Raw genomic sequence first — 15,758 nt, forward strand, 5'->3', positions numbered from 1 at the left:
GTACTGACGGTAGCAGATTCCCCCCGACTCCCACCCCTTTATTAGCAGTCCCGCACCCAAGCAACAAATATTCCCTTGGTGACGTTCCACCCAGAGTTCAGCCTGGCCGGCACAACCATTCCAGTCAAGGGGGAGGAGGACTTCCTCACGCTGGCCGCCTCCCGCCTCAGCCGCAAGAAGCGTGTGATTGGGGCTGGAGTCGGCGTGGCCATGGTCCTGATCCTGCTGGTGGCCATCCCCCTATTGGTCCACACCACCAAAGGGGGCGCGTCCGGAGGAGGGGGTACGCATTACGAGATGTTGGGGAGCTGCAAGATGGTGTGCGACACTTTCACCCCACCTCAAGGAGAGTTGACAGGCTCCTCCCCTCAGCCCCCAGACTTGGCAAACCGTAGAGGGAAACAGGGTTTCAGAGGAAACCCAGGACTTCCCGGTCCCCCGGGGCCTAAAGGTCCTCCCGGAGAACCCGGGAAGCCCGGACCGCCAGGGCCGCCGGGGCCCGGGCCGGGCGGCTACGGCCCTTCATTGTACACTCCCAAAATCGCCTTCTACGCCGGCTTGCGGAAACAACACGAAGGCAGTGAGGTACTGAAGTTTGATGACGTGGTGACCAATGTGGGGAACTACTACGAGCCCAGTACGGGCAAGTTCACCTGCCCTCTGCCTGGCATCTATTACTTCACCTACCACGTCCTGATGAGAGGAGGGGATGGCACCAGCATGTGGGCTGACCTCAAAAAGAACGGGCAGGTGAGTGAATATGACGTCGGTGTGAGTCTTAGCTGTACCGCCGATAAAATGAAGTCCTTAGCGTGATTGTTACGGTATTGTAAAACGTGCCCCCACATCAGTCCAACTTGATTGGCTCGCTATACACCTTGAGGTCACAGATGATTGGGTCTTTGCGAGGGAGGAGCAGATTGTTTTAGCCAATCATAATCCAGATGCCAAACCAAAGCTGTTGGTCAATAGGCAAAAGGATGCAAACTGCATTTGATGGATACCTTCAGCTAAACCCCTGGAGAATTTGTTAATCTATAATGATGGAATATTTTACCACGAGGATCGCAGTCCTTCTTTTCGGGAGGGCTGGAAAGTAAAATGAGTTTCCATGATCCTGTTGGAGGGGGAGATGGATCTTGTGCAGGATGAGATCTGATAAAGGGTTGATTATACTCTGGACTGCTCACAAGCCAACCAGCCAAAGCTAAAACGGGTTTCCGCCCCAAGGTCCGAAAACCAGATCCGGCCCATCACATCATTCCAAGTACAGTGCTAGCTTGGAGTGATACCAATATAACGTCATCCAAAAAGATACTTTAAAATAGTCTTAGTCAAAAAGTTGTTGAACTCTTTCAGGTGAACAGAAATGCTGAAAAGGGAAAATCATTAAAAAAAAAAAAAGTCACCATACAAATGGATTATGATTCACAGTGATAGCTTTTTTTTTCCCCAATCTCAGCAAACTCTAAAAAGAGGAATTGTATAATATTCTTCTGCTTAGATGAGTGTTATCCAAAACCTTTCCAACCCTTAACAAAAATAAAAAAAAATTCAAAAAAACAAACATATCCTGTTTCCAATATGAGAATCCATTTTATGATGGTGGCCCATATCTGCATTTTTTTTTGGGAGTTGAAAACTTCACTCACAAAATACACAAAAATACAAATCAATTTCAGTGCCAAACTGTGACCATTATAAAATATTTATCATCTATATATGCAATGTTTAAAGTATAAAATTGACATTCAATAAATGTCTACGTGAACTTTGATGACCAAGTGACAACTTTTATGATGAAGCTGGAGTCTTACTGCTTTGCAAGTTTAGTTCCCATAATTTATAGTATTGGTTTTCTTCTTCTTTTCCTCCCACATTATTATTTTCTTAACAACTTATGCTGCCACAATAGCTAAAGAGAAAACAAAATCCACCTCAAAGTTTGGTTTAAAGCAGTTTTAGGTCATTTAGTGCAGTCTAAAAAGAGCCTCTGAGGGTTAGTATTATTTGCAGTTCACTTGGCTTTCTTTTTTCTACGAACTGCGTGCTCCTGAAGGCGGTTCATGTGCCGAGAGTCACTTTTCCCACAAATTGGCGTTTTTACAAATAACCCTGAATCAAACCGAAGTGGGTAGCAAAGCCGCATGGAATTCGACCTTTACTTGAAACACAAGAAAGTACAAATAAAATAATTAGACCAATTGCAAAGCAAGGAGAGCGGAGCTGTGATTGACAGGTAAGCGATGGAGGGCGTAACAATTCTCCGCATCTTGACGGAACAAAGCCAGGCGCACAACAGCTGGCAACTGGCCTCCAAGGAAATGGGACTTCGACGCTAATAAATAAACAAGTAGCCTCAAAATGTCTGGCAAAACCCTTGAATGCGTCCATCTGGAAACGGGTGACAAGCTTGGTGTACTGAACCCTCGCTTTGCCGAGGAGTTCGGATTGTGACGTGTGTGCTGGTGAATACGGAAGTGTGACATCCTGAGGATTACCAGTAGAAGACGGCCATTAAAAAGAAAAGAAGAAAAGTCCAACTATGGCTGTGTTTGATGGCTCAGTACATAATTGACTTGGTGACAGCAGCTGGCAGGCTGATGGGTTCCTGCTCACTGCGCCATATACTTGAACAAGAAACGGACGAGGAAGAAATTAGTGTACTGACTGTTTCACTGTTTGCATCCATTGTGAAGTGGACCCTTTTTTACAATTCAAAACAGCTGCTCATTAAACCGTTCTCGGATACTAATGGGAGTTGGGTTTTGTTTTTGCTTTTTTTAGATTCTTGGTGCTAGATCTGTTGAGTAATAGCCTCCCTCACATTGTAAAACGCTTTTTCACTTACATTAGGACAAATTTCTCAAAAAGAAATGCTAGAATAGCAACATTGCTACAGCTCTCTTTTTGCTCCGCTTTCTTAGGAAATGTCGTTTCTAATACTGCGACCATTGGCACTTACTCCATACTTCTGGATCTAAAAATAATGTCTGCAGAAATACATCACCCCAAAACAGTTTTAAGCTTTGCATCTGATGACATATTTGATTTTCAGCCAGATTTTTGACCACATTTAGGTCAAAATCTGTGTGATCTGTGTTTTTTCGTTTTTAGTTGCTTCATAAATCAATAATATTGGTCCGTCCCCAGTTTGTCGATTTCCATGTAATCATTAATCCATTTAAAGTGGTGAAGACAGCTTGAGGAAAAGTCAGAAAAAGTGTTGTAAAACTACGTGTACATTCTCGTTCTGCAGAAGACTATCTAGAAAGCCTGGGTGTTTTTTCAAACTCTAATGAGTGAAAATAGAGAGGTCGGTGCATTTGAGTAGGCTTGTTTTCCTCAATTGCTGTAATGCTTTGTTGCAGAAGGATGGCGGACCACATGTAGGTAGGTGCGTACAGATATTGTTCCACCTAATTCACGGGTTCATTCAACTCGTACTGATTACATCGCTCACATTTGAAAAAGAGTTTGTGAAGATGACATAACACGTTTTTCCTTTTGTGAAGTTGAAGCGTGTGACCGTGACATACTTTGACACCCGGTGCTGTGTTTATACCACTTTCCGACAACATAATGTATATATATATATATATATATATATATATATTTTTTTTATTTAGCATAATTTTGGGGTGCTGTTGTGTATACTTGAGAATCAAGAGGATTCTGATTCTAATTGATGTGAGTGTGCAACATTAAATGATAGCAATTGAAGCGATTGGGAACTACCAACTTGAACAAAAAGGGTTTTTTTCAAGATGGGGTCTTTATTTTCATTTCCGTATCAATTTTAATTTGGAGGTTCGAGGATTCCTCCAGAGAGAGACGTCATATCAAATGTGATTAAATACTGCCACTTCATTGTGCAGTATAGTACATTCCTTTATCGACACTGACAAAGCAGTGATTTTAGTCTCCAGTTGAGTCGCTGACGTCACACCGAGATATGGGGAAGTATTGATTTCGATGATGTAAAAGAAGCGTTCCTAGGGCAATTAGTCATTTACTGATTGCTCCAAAACATTACTGGAAATTACTAACAGTTTCATTTTGTTGAGCACAAAATACACGGAGAACTTTTTAGTGAAACACGAGCCAACTAGATACTTTAGGCCCTCTAAGGGCCGATCTCATCTGCGGCGACGTCGCAGAGGCTGCTGAGGCTGATCAGTTGTGGCCAGCCGAGACACCAAAATATTACTCGTGCTCTCACTAGGAAGATGTACTGTCAGACATCCTCAGAAAACATCACAACCAATTCATTCGCTACAGCATTTACAGTGCAATGTATATATTTATATTATTTAAACAAATATATAATGTGTACTTCCGTTTATGTGTGTATAATACTAATAATAAATTATATACTAAAATAGCTGACTAGTTTTATGAATTACAAAGCAGAAGAAAACAGAATTCTCGTACTACAGCACTTTTTTTTTAATGTAACCCTCTGTCAGCCATTTATTTTTAAAAGTAATGTAAGATGAGTATGAAATAATATCAAAGTGATGCGTGATCATCGATTGTGGTTGGTGTTTGAATTAGTATACAGTTGGTAGTTTTTTTTTCTTTTCACATTGCGTTTTGGTTCCTAACCTCCGTGAATAGTCAAGGTTCTTGTAATTGCCAAGCGTGAAATAAAATCTCTTGGAGTGTTGAATAACATAATCTGAGGGTGTAAACCAATCAAGGAAACAATTTCACCTCGTCGCAGATGGCTGCTTTGCTTGCAAACAAAGATAAGTGTTACTGGGTCGTGGTGGTAAACTCGACTCCATTTGTGTACTCTCGCTCCGCTGAGTCACTCAGTGAAGTGATCGGGTTCCATTGAGTCGCGCCTAATTCAAGTCAGTGAACACAAAACGTAGAGAAACAACTGCCGAAAATCACTTTTCTCTTAATAATAGAATATTAATTTTAACAGCGGCCTCTCCAATTATGAATAGTTTTCAAAAATATAGCTATGAAGCTCCACTGCAATTCAGTTTGGTTTTAAAGATGAAAACGTGCCTTTTTATGGTGCCGGATTTATGTGAGCAATAAAGTCTGTTAAAAAGAAAAGAAAAAAAAAGTTATTCCCTTTTTCACGGCAGTGACAAGATGTCCATAAAGCATGACGTAAAAGAGGCAGAGCAGCTCAATTCCACCTAAAATTCGAAGACTTCAAATTGTCATTCCTGTCGTCTTCTGCTGTTAAATCTTTCATAGCCTTTAGATGAGATCTTCTCCACTCAACCTGTGGCCCTCCTTACACGTCCCCTTTTACAGCCCACACTGCCTATTGACTCTTTCCCCATTAATTATCTTTTCCATCACCTAAATTATTTAACCCAATTCAGTGCTGATCTTTTCCCTCCCATTTTACTGTCTGTATTTGTGAACCCGTGCGGTCAAAAGAGGCAAAACCTTGAAAACTTGTTCAACAACGCAACGGACACAATCATTGCAAAGCGCTTCATCTTGTGTTGATGTTAATATGGCTTTCTCAAATGGGCATTTTTATCTATGAGATTTGATCTTTCCATTGAGATTATGATTTATATTTGGATTTTCCATTTGGAATAGTGAGAAACTGACTTTCCTCCTCCTAGAAAGCATAAACTTTGGCATTCATAATAAAATCCATTGATGGCCGGAAAAAGAATGCATCAGATTTAATTTCCGTTATCCATTATGTAATGGAACAAGATATATTAATATCCAGCCATCGCACTTGTCCCCATTAAGTCTGTCTGACAAGCGGGGTACACCCTGGGTGGGGGGGGGGGGTGTTTCGCCAGCCAATTGTATGACACATTTATACAAATAACCATTCACAATCACATCCACACCTACGGACAATTATGGATTTTCAATGAAACATTCCTTGTCTAGTCGCAAGTCTTTTTGCGAAGTAGAATTCGAGGGGCAAGGTCATTCTTGCCAGCAATCTCGCTTCTCGTCACTGTCAGGCAGATTTCCTAAAATCCTGACTTTTTCAAGAAAAACAAAAATCCATTTTGCTGGCATGAATACAAAATGAAAGCACTCGCTAGGAGCTGCTGTCTCACTTCATTACTCACACACAGACAAACCAGATTCAAATTCTAAAGTCACTCAATAGGCCAAAGCCCTTAATAGCACACATCAACGCATGAATATTAAAGGTATCCACAGTAATTGCAGTATACATGATCAAAGCATCTTATTTCACTCAATTTTCTTTCCATTATATTTTGTTTTAATATAGTACTATTAATCTATTTTTCTTCTTTAAAAACAAGAGAATGTTTTTTTTTTGTTTTTTTAGGGAGGGTGGAACAGATTAATGACATTACAAATACTGTCAATGGGGAAAATTGATTTGATGTACAGGGAAAACCTGGTCAAACTTTACTTGTAAATAATGGTGCAATTAAGTAGAGATCATGAGACAAAATAAACAAATTATGCAGTGTAAATGTGCAGTTGAATCCTTCTCACCACAGCAGATTGGGTAGGGCACTAACATTCTTGCCCCTGAAGCAAAAGGCAAAATCCCCATAAACAGAATACATCCATCCCTGTAAAACACTTGAGGACTTTGTCAATTGGTTGAGAATTACACTTCCCAACATTTAAACGGGATGTAATCATATGTGCATCTGTCAACAGCATCAGACTGGATGGAGTCCATGGCGATGATCAGTGTCTTGTCAGTGGGGGCAAGAGAATGACAAGCCGGGGAGGGGGGACGCCTGCAGAGACAGGCAGCAGTCAGACAGGTGAGCCGGGTCGAGATGGATGCATTTCAACAAGAGACGAGACACAAAAGGAGACTGCAAACATAGGAGTGTCCTCTGAAGGAAAGGGTAGAGAAACTCGAAGTACGAAAAAATCACCAGCTACTGAAGAAGTGTCACCGTGTGCCGGTTGACTTTTCACATCTCAAGTGGGAAAAAAATTCTTCTCTCTCCTTGTCTCCCATAATTCAAAATTCAGATAGGCGTTGAGGAAGACGACCTTTTCAATTGATATATAATTCACTATCCAGTTGTACTTTGCCCTTTACACTGATGAGCATGGAGCGATAATAGGAATATTTATAGCCAGTCTGAAATGGGCACAGAAGGTTGGTCATTTAGCTGTCCGGTAGCGCCGGCGCACACCTTCCTGTCTCGATGACATCACTAATTAAAACATTTCTTTATGGCCCTCCCCAAAAAAATGCATCTCCGCTGTTGACATTGAGTGACCTCATTATGTGGCTGTGGCAACAGGTTGAATCAAACATGTGCAACGCGAGGAGGCTGCTGGATAAACCTTGCCTTTAATAAGGCAGCGGCCTTATTAAAGCCAACAAAATGCTCTGACATGTGCTCCATGGAGACTCAGCCTTAACAATGCAAGGTGTAAAAGTTGGAGGGAAAGAAGAAGATTGGCTGTGTGTGGGTGAGGATAATATATGTGCCGTGTCTGCTGCAGGTACCTTTTCTTTTTAAAGACTCATTATTTCCAGTCGGGCCGTGTGTATGTAAAAGGCTTGCCTTCAACATAACTGACTGTTACAGAAAAAAAAAAAAATACATTTTAATGATTTCCACTGTACTTTATCCGTCCGCATCCCTATGAACAAAGTAGAAAATAGGTAGACGGGAAAATAATAAGGTGATCTTCAGTTTTACAAGCTGTTAATTGCTCATGAATAATTTAATGGGCGCGATTGTATAGAATATGTTGTAAATGAATCACATCTTGGAGACATTGAAGCAGAATGATGTGCAAGTGTGAAAAGCTAAGTGAGCTGTATTATTTAATTACAAAGACTTTGACAATAATTTTAAAAAGAACTGTAAGTATGATTGAAATGACAATACCAATGTGGAATAATACATCTTCCTTTAATCTAAAATTATCATCAAAATATATGTATAAAATGCAGAGGTGGGTAGAGTCACGGACAATTATACTTAATTAGAAGTACTGCTTCTTTAGAACAAAATGACTCGAGTAAAATTACACAAGTACACACTGTCAACAAAACTACTCCAGTGCCAAGCAACTGGCGAGTAACAAGAGACAAAAATATAAGAAGGATGTGTCACTTTAGATATTGCCAAACAATATTCTTTGAACTAAAACAATAAGAAATTACATCTTTATAAATAACCTCAATTCAGGACAATGTATCCACTAGAAAAATGTACTTGGGTTATACTCATCGAATAAGAATAAGAAATCCACATTTTTTCAAGTTCTGAGTGAAATACTGACAATTTAGAGATGACAGTACATAACATTGCAGTTCTTTTTTTTTTTTTTTTGGTCCATTCACCATTTTACAGACAACTTATTCCAACCAGGGTTGTAGGTGAGCTGTTCAATATTCAAGCGTTCAGTATCTGAATGTCGGCCCTGACCCTAATCGGCCCTTATAAATAACAAATTCAAATCTGAACACACCTCAGACCTCGGGATAATTTTATGAGACGTAAAATAATCTGCCGTTTGCCTCAGTAACAGAGCAAAAGTATCTGTTTAGCCTCCTCCTCGGGTTGCTTTTAGACTAACAAGATTGCGCTTGGACCGCAATGCAACATGTATAAGGTGCTAGCTACGACTTTTAGATCACAAGCCAGTGTTAACACTAATTAACAATGTCTATCATTATTGGACTACCGCCCAGCATAAGGTTTATGCAACAGCTGTGCTAAACTAACACAAGTGGTAATTACCCAAATATTTTATTTCCATCTTCCTATAAAAGTTGATATACCAGTATGTGGAACCTCATTAACCAAAATTTTATACAGTTAAAAATTATCCATCCATCCAGCCATTTTCTTAGACACTTATCCTCACAAGGGTCGCGGGAGTGCTGGAGCCTATCCCAGCAGTCAATGGGCAGGAGGCGGGGTACACCCTGAACTGGTTGCCACCCAACCGCAGGGAACTGGAGACAGACAACAGCCGCACTCACAATCACACCTAGGGACAATTTAGAGTGTCAAATTAATGTTGCATGTTTTGGGGATGGGGGAGGAAACCCACGTAGGCACGGGGAGAACATGCAAACTCCACACAGGAGGGTCCGGGATTGAACCCGGGACCTCAGAACTGTGAGGCCAATACTTTCCAGCTGCTCCACCGTGCCACCAGTATACAGTTATATTATATAGTTATAGTGGCTCCTCCATAGTAGTTTCTATCCCCAAATTAGGTCTTTTAATTTATTATTTATTCTTTTTCTTGATTAAAATGCCAAATTAAAGTTAGGTATTTGCCGTCCTGATGAAAAAAATATTTGTTTTAGTGGTTTTATGGTATGTTTAATAAATTGCTTGCTTAATTGACTTTAGAAAAGCCCACTGAGCCGACTTGAATTTTATTTATAAAAAGGTGAATGCAGTACGATAACTCAATTACGTTCATCAAAATGGTGAAAATGTCAAGAGCTTACCGAAACCGAAAGAGTCCACATTGAAAAACTTAATGATGCTGCCGCGCAAATAAATGTGCACACACTGTACATAAAAAAACAATGTAACATAAAATAATAGTACAGTTATTATACCTTAGGTGGAGGATTTTTCTTCCATTGCATGCCAGTAGTTCTTCTCCTTTACCCTTAGAGGTGTCTACATCCAGCCAATTAGAGACTTTCTAATCAACGTCTTGACACCAAGGGTCTTGAGTGCCAGGGAGAAACATTAGCATTTATATACCAATTAGAGGCTGAAGGAAGGGCTCCTTGTCAACCTGCATAATGGAAACAGGAAACCTCTGACTGGTACACGCGGATCGAGGCAGGAAGAACACGGCACCTTTAACCAAAAATAAAAAAAAGAAAAATTCAATTCAATTGCCCATCGCCTCCATTTCACCCTCAACAATCCCTGTGGTGAGTTTAAGAGACTCCCGTCTCATTGGCCTTGCTCATGTGTGGAAGGGACGTACATCACAGTGAACGAATCCTGGCAGTTATATGACCGGAGGTTTAAGAAGCGCCGCGATACAAAACCAAAGTGAAGAAAATATCATCCTTCATGAGGCTTCACCTCTGAAGGAAGTCCCGTTTTTTAAAGGATTATTCTAATGTACCGGAATTTTCTTGCAAAGAGAAAACAACTAAATTTAGTACAGTAAAAAAGAAAAAAAAAGTGTATAGCATTCCAAATAGCAGTCAGTTCAGATGTCTGCATGGACACAACCCAAATCAACAAAATAATGAGTTCTGCAGAAAAAAAAAAATGACAATTTCAAATGCCTCAGCCCTGAGCCGAAACTTCAATTTCATTAAAAGTATGTGAAATGAGCTGAATTACTTAGAGTACCTCCTCTTGCTCTAGCACTGACTACTTCTTTTGCACGGTTATCTTCACGTTCTTAAACCCCCGTCTTTTAAGTGACAGTGTACAGTGTTTAAAACGGAATTGTTTAGGTATTAAAACAATGTCACTAGAAAGCGCATAGTTAATGTTGTAAATGCAATTGTGATTTTGCTATCCACCCCCTTTTAAATGGAAAAACGGAGGGTGTTGAATTTTCTCGATTGTCTCACGGGGGCCCCCGTCATCCCTGCGGCGGAGGATCAAGTGCAGCAACAGAAATCCACTTCCTTGTCACTATCACTCCGCTCCACTGTTGACAATAATCCTGATTTGCCTTTCCACACTTGTTTTCGCTCCCTAAGTCTCTGCACCTCCTGCCCACTTTAAGGAAACAAGCACTTCCGCTGTGATTACAAGTGACAGCTGAGGCTTAGATTCATCTGTGCGGGGTCACCATTCCCTGTTAGGAATGATGCAGAAGTGGGGCGACGGTGGGGGTTGCGTAGGGGGGGCATCCAATTCATTTAATAAATGGAAACAACTGCAACAATTTAAGAAAAAAAATTCTATAGGGATTAGCTTCTTTCACACGTGAATGAAGATTTTTAAATGTCTGAGCTCAATTAGAAACCTGAATCCAAAGAAGTATGTACACTTGAAACCTTTTTTTAGTTCATCATAATTAAAACATAAACTACATCTATCAAATAACTGTTACCAACCTATCCAAAATCACTAAACTTTAAATGGAAGAACTATCTTAACTTGTACTTCTGTAAAAAAAAAAATATATATATATATATATATATATTGTAGATTGATAGAATATGTGCATAATATATAGAAAGTGGTGAGCATTTCCCCTAGTTAGAAAGCAGCCATGAATTAATCATAAAAGTTGAACAAAACAACAACCACAAAAAAACACATTAAATGTCAGCACCGGCACTGACCTGAGTCGAGGCTAACTAACACGCGTGTCTCCAAGAAAGTCAACTATAAAAGGCCATAAATAACAAGGTGTCCTTGTAGGCTATATTATAATTAGATGATGTTCATTTTTTAAAAGGCCATTTCAATAAGCCGCCGTTAATATCATTGCTCGGCTGGAGTGTTCGACGTGGAACGTTCGGGGCAGCCTCCAATATTAATTTTATTTTTATGACATTAAAACTGAAACGTGTATTAAATATATTTAGTATTTATAATTAAAATGTGTCCATTTGCAAAAGCTGTGTTTTTGAAAGAATGGTATTGAACACAATCACTTCACTTCATCAGAAAAGCCTGAACAATGTAACGAAGTAAAGAACAGTAGCAAATAATCTGCCTTCTATGTGTTTATATAATTTTGTCTATATTTTCAGATGCAGCTCGACACAACTACAACATTTAGTAAATCAGAAAATGCCTGCCTGGGTATATGTCCATGAAAGCCCCAAAATGTTTTTCCTCGTGATTTATTTGCACAGTATTTGTTGAATGGTTCCGTCTCTCTCTGTTGGTCTATGCGTCCATGCAGAGAAGAAATTGAAATGGCGTAGTGCATATTTGCAGCAAGTTGCAGCCGCCTGTCAGCGTGCAACTCAGCTGAGAAAAGTATCAGGGGAACGTTACCGTTCAAGCATGGAGACAGATGTTGGATTTACAAGGTGTCAGAATCTCTCCTCCCTTCTATAGTTCTCCCAAAACCCATTAGGCCTCCTTGGGGGAATTAGCAAAAGAGTCTCCTGAATATAAGATATATTTTTTAAAAAAAGCTAGCCCATCTGTTCTGCAGCACACTTCACTGTAAAGAATAGTACGGATGAGAACTGTTCCTATAGAAGAAAGAGGAACGTGCTCTTTTTTTTCCCTACCTCTTACAAGTATTTCATGGGTCCATTTGACCAACGCAGCCTATCCCACATTTATTGTGATTCTATAGTCTTATTGAGGGGTTGGACCTATTAGGCGCTGAGCTGCCATGGCTGTCTGACTACCAATTACCGAAGCCTCCAAGTGTGTATAGCCTCCCCCTGGTGCATCTGGATGTAGGGTGGAGCGGGTTGTGTGCGCGGGTAGGGGGTGGGGGCGCCGGGGGTCCCCAGGAGACCTACCGCAGCAGCATGCCGTTAATCAATCCGATTTAGACCGGACAGGGACATGCTTAGCCGCTGCTCCCGCCAACGCCGAAGAGAGAAAACGCGTGCGTGACCGGCATCCCACTGAAGTGTAAGGACACAAAAAGATGGATAGATGGGCCCAGAATGAAGAGAGAGCGACGGGGGTGCCAACGGGTGAGGGATGACGGGGAGGGGGGGTTGGATGAACAGACAACAATTAGTGTGGCGGCGTGTGAGTTGAATGAAAGCAAACGGAGTGTATTGATTTGCTTCTGTCTAACAGCGGAGAATGAAATGACTCACATTTTTTAAATAGAGCAATTGTCTCCGCAGAGAAATCGATTGTGTGATGAATTAAAATGACGAAATGAGAAGAGGAAGCTAAGTTTCTTTGTAATCACATTGAAGTCAGATATGCTTAATGATTCCTGGGGGGGTGAGCTGAAATTTCGGTGCCTTACAAAAGCGGGACTTCCGATATTTCCTTATCCCCGGAAAGCAAATATTTTATGTTTTGGAGACCACCCCCATAAACGTCAACAAACATGGTGGACAACTGCACTGAGCAAATACTTGATCTCTTTGCGATAAGATCTTTTGACCATCAATATTTCCAAAAACAAACCGCAGTGGGAAACCTACTGTAGATTTGTTTTTAGTTATATGTACTTGTGTATTGTTTTTCAATTACCAATGCAAAACCGGTTGTGTGGAACGGTGAGATCCGGAATAATCAATTGATTTTTAACCGGCTTGAAGAGAATTTGCACATCCCTCCCCGACTGCCCACCCCAGTCACAGGCGACAGCTAGGTGATCAAAACTACAGACTTAGCCATAGTCATGGAGCAGAAGACTGGAATTAAGTAGTAGTAGTAGCACAAATAGTAGTTGCGGTATCGTAATCGCAGCCATTAATATCTATCTGCTTTTATTTTTCTCCACAATCGTGCACTTTTTTGGCAGGGTACTCATCCAATGATGGTGCAATTCATTATAAACATATACGCTTGCCGAGGAGGACAAGATAACAAGACCGCTGATCAGCATAATGAATGCAGCACTGCAATCCGTTAGCAAAGTGACAATTTCCCCCACTTTGAAATGTGTTCAAATAAATCCTTGGAGCAAATGTGTCTGAGTCTGAGAGGAAGGAACGAACATGACAATATTATTTAGCAGCTGCGTTGGCAGGTTCAGGTGCCGTCACGCACGCCCTAATGAACGATTTCCTGGTTTGTGGAGGCATTATAATCGGTGGAGATGTCATTAAATCCCATTAGTTAGCGGTTGTGTAAAGACGTGCCGTGATCATCAGTTGTCGACACTTCCTTGGTGGTTATTAATGGGAGCGAGAGTTAAGCAGATGAGGAATGAAGCCTCACAAACCGATGGTTTCACTTGCCTGAATTTCAGTTCAGTTCCCACTCAGATATGATTGTGAATGGCTGTATGTTTCTTGCAGCACAGTGATGTAGCTGAAGAACGTTGCCCTTACAGCTCTGAGGACCGGGGTTCAAATTCCAGCCTCCCCCTGTGTGGAGTTTGCATGTTCTCGCCAGTGCCTGCGTGGGTTTTCTCCTGGTGGGCACTCCAGTTTCCTCCCACATCCCAAAAACATGCAACATTAATTGGACACTCTAAATTGCCCCAAAGTGTGATTGTGAGTGTGACTGTTGTCTACCCTGCAATTGGCTGGCAACTAGTTCAAGGTGTACCCCGCTTCCTGTCCATTGACAGCTGGGATAGGCTCCGGCACTCCCCGCGATCCTCGTGAGGATAAGCGGCTAAGAAAATGGACGGATGTGTGTTTCTTTATGTGTCCCCAATAAAAGTGTGTGGGGGGGGGGCGCAATGATGAGCAAAATACTGGGTGTATGTTCAATCTGGCGTGGTTACAGTTCCTTTGTATATATAATTGAGATGGGCGGTGAGGTAGTGGACTGGTTAGCACATCTGCCTCACAGTTCTGAGGACATGAGTTCAAATCCATCTTTTCCTCTGTGGGGTTTGTATGTTCCCCCGATGCCAACATGGTTTTCTATGGGTACTTTGGTTTAATCCCACATCTCAAAAATATTCATGGTAGGTTAATTAAATCAATCCTGACCAGTTCAGGGTGTACCCCCGCCTCTTGCGCAAGGGATAGCAGGAAAAGGGTCAAGCATGGCCGCGGCCCTAGTGAGGATCAGCAGTTGGATATACTAGAGATTTATTAAATTGTTTTGCTTCTGATGTCGTGAGTAATCAAAGGCTTTCCTGTGTTCCAATTTGTTATATTCCTACTATTTGTTATAACTGGTGCTCTTCTGTTGTGGGATCTCTAAAAAATGCAAAGACATAAAAAAAAGCAAAATCTACCGCCTTACATCACATTTGGTGATGGCTGGAATTGTGGCATGTTTTAACTTTTGATTGAATCCCAGACTGTACCATTTTTTGGACATTTAACTTTAGCGGTTGTAATATTTCAGTCTCGATCAACATTGACCATGATCACATTTGAAAATGCAAATGTACAATAACTTTGTATCAAATCTTCAATTGCAGTGCAGGTGTACCTCGTGTTGCGACTGATGAGTATACTAGATCCAGAGGTACAGTATATTCTTCTGTGACCTGGCGCCACTAGTGTCATGTATTTTTTTTATTTTTACACAGGAAAGGAATAGAGCTGAGATGGCGCCACACCACAATCGTGATACGGATTTTAAATGGAATTGTTACCTTGATATAGATGGAGTATTCGAAACCTGTAGAAATAGGGAAACACTCAAGTGTCAACGTTTTACAGTTTGCAGTAAAGTTGTTTTGGTCGCCTGTTTGCGTTTATTGTGACAACACCAGCGAGCACCATTTTCCATCCGTGTCATTTTTTCCAAACGGTTTTCTCAACACCCCCCAACCCTTTCCTTAGGTGAGGGCCAGTGCCATCGCTCAGGATGCAGACCAGAATTACGACTACGCCTCTAACAGTGTCATCCTGCACCTGGACGTTGGCGACGAAGTGTGCGTGCAGCTGGACGGCGGCAAAGTTCACGGCGGAAATACCAACAAATACAGCACCTTCTCCGGCTTCCTCATCTACCCTGACTGACGCGCTTCTCCCCTTCATCCCATTATTGCGTCTCACAGGCCACGATTTCATCGTGCTGTTGGTCATATCAACTCGGAAAATAATTATTAGCGATATGTAATTGCATTTTCATCACTTAACGTTCACCTCAGACCAACCCCTAATTAGTTGTAATTCTGTCAGAAAGACACACGCGCAATCATTTTACCGTGCAATGAATTGAATTGAGAGGAGATAGCCACTCATCATAAGTGTGTGTGTCAGCAGGCTCTGGCAT

General features: G+C 41.2%; 2 protein-coding genes across 2 annotated transcripts in view; one reads left to right on the top strand and one right to left on the bottom strand.

Annotated features, from left to right (window-relative positions):
• pfkmb (phosphofructokinase, muscle b) overlaps nucleotides 1-15,758 on the bottom strand; it is an 80,383-nt gene that overhangs the window by 49,479 nt on the left and 15,146 nt on the right. The window lies entirely within an intron of this gene.
• Nucleotides 190-15,502, top strand: c1ql4b (complement component 1, q subcomponent-like 4b). The gene is made up of 2 exons (XM_061832748.1): nucleotides 190-750; nucleotides 15,323-15,502. The coding sequence occupies exons 1-2, from the start codon at nucleotides 211-213 to the stop codon at nucleotides 15,500-15,502; spliced, it is 720 nt and encodes a 239-aa protein (XP_061688732.1). The 5' UTR covers nucleotides 190-210.

Source organism: Syngnathoides biaculeatus, chromosome 10 (assembly GCF_019802595.1).
Source record: "Syngnathoides biaculeatus isolate LvHL_M chromosome 10, ASM1980259v1, whole genome shotgun sequence".
Taxonomy (NCBI): domain Eukaryota; kingdom Metazoa; phylum Chordata; class Actinopteri; order Syngnathiformes; family Syngnathidae; genus Syngnathoides; species Syngnathoides biaculeatus.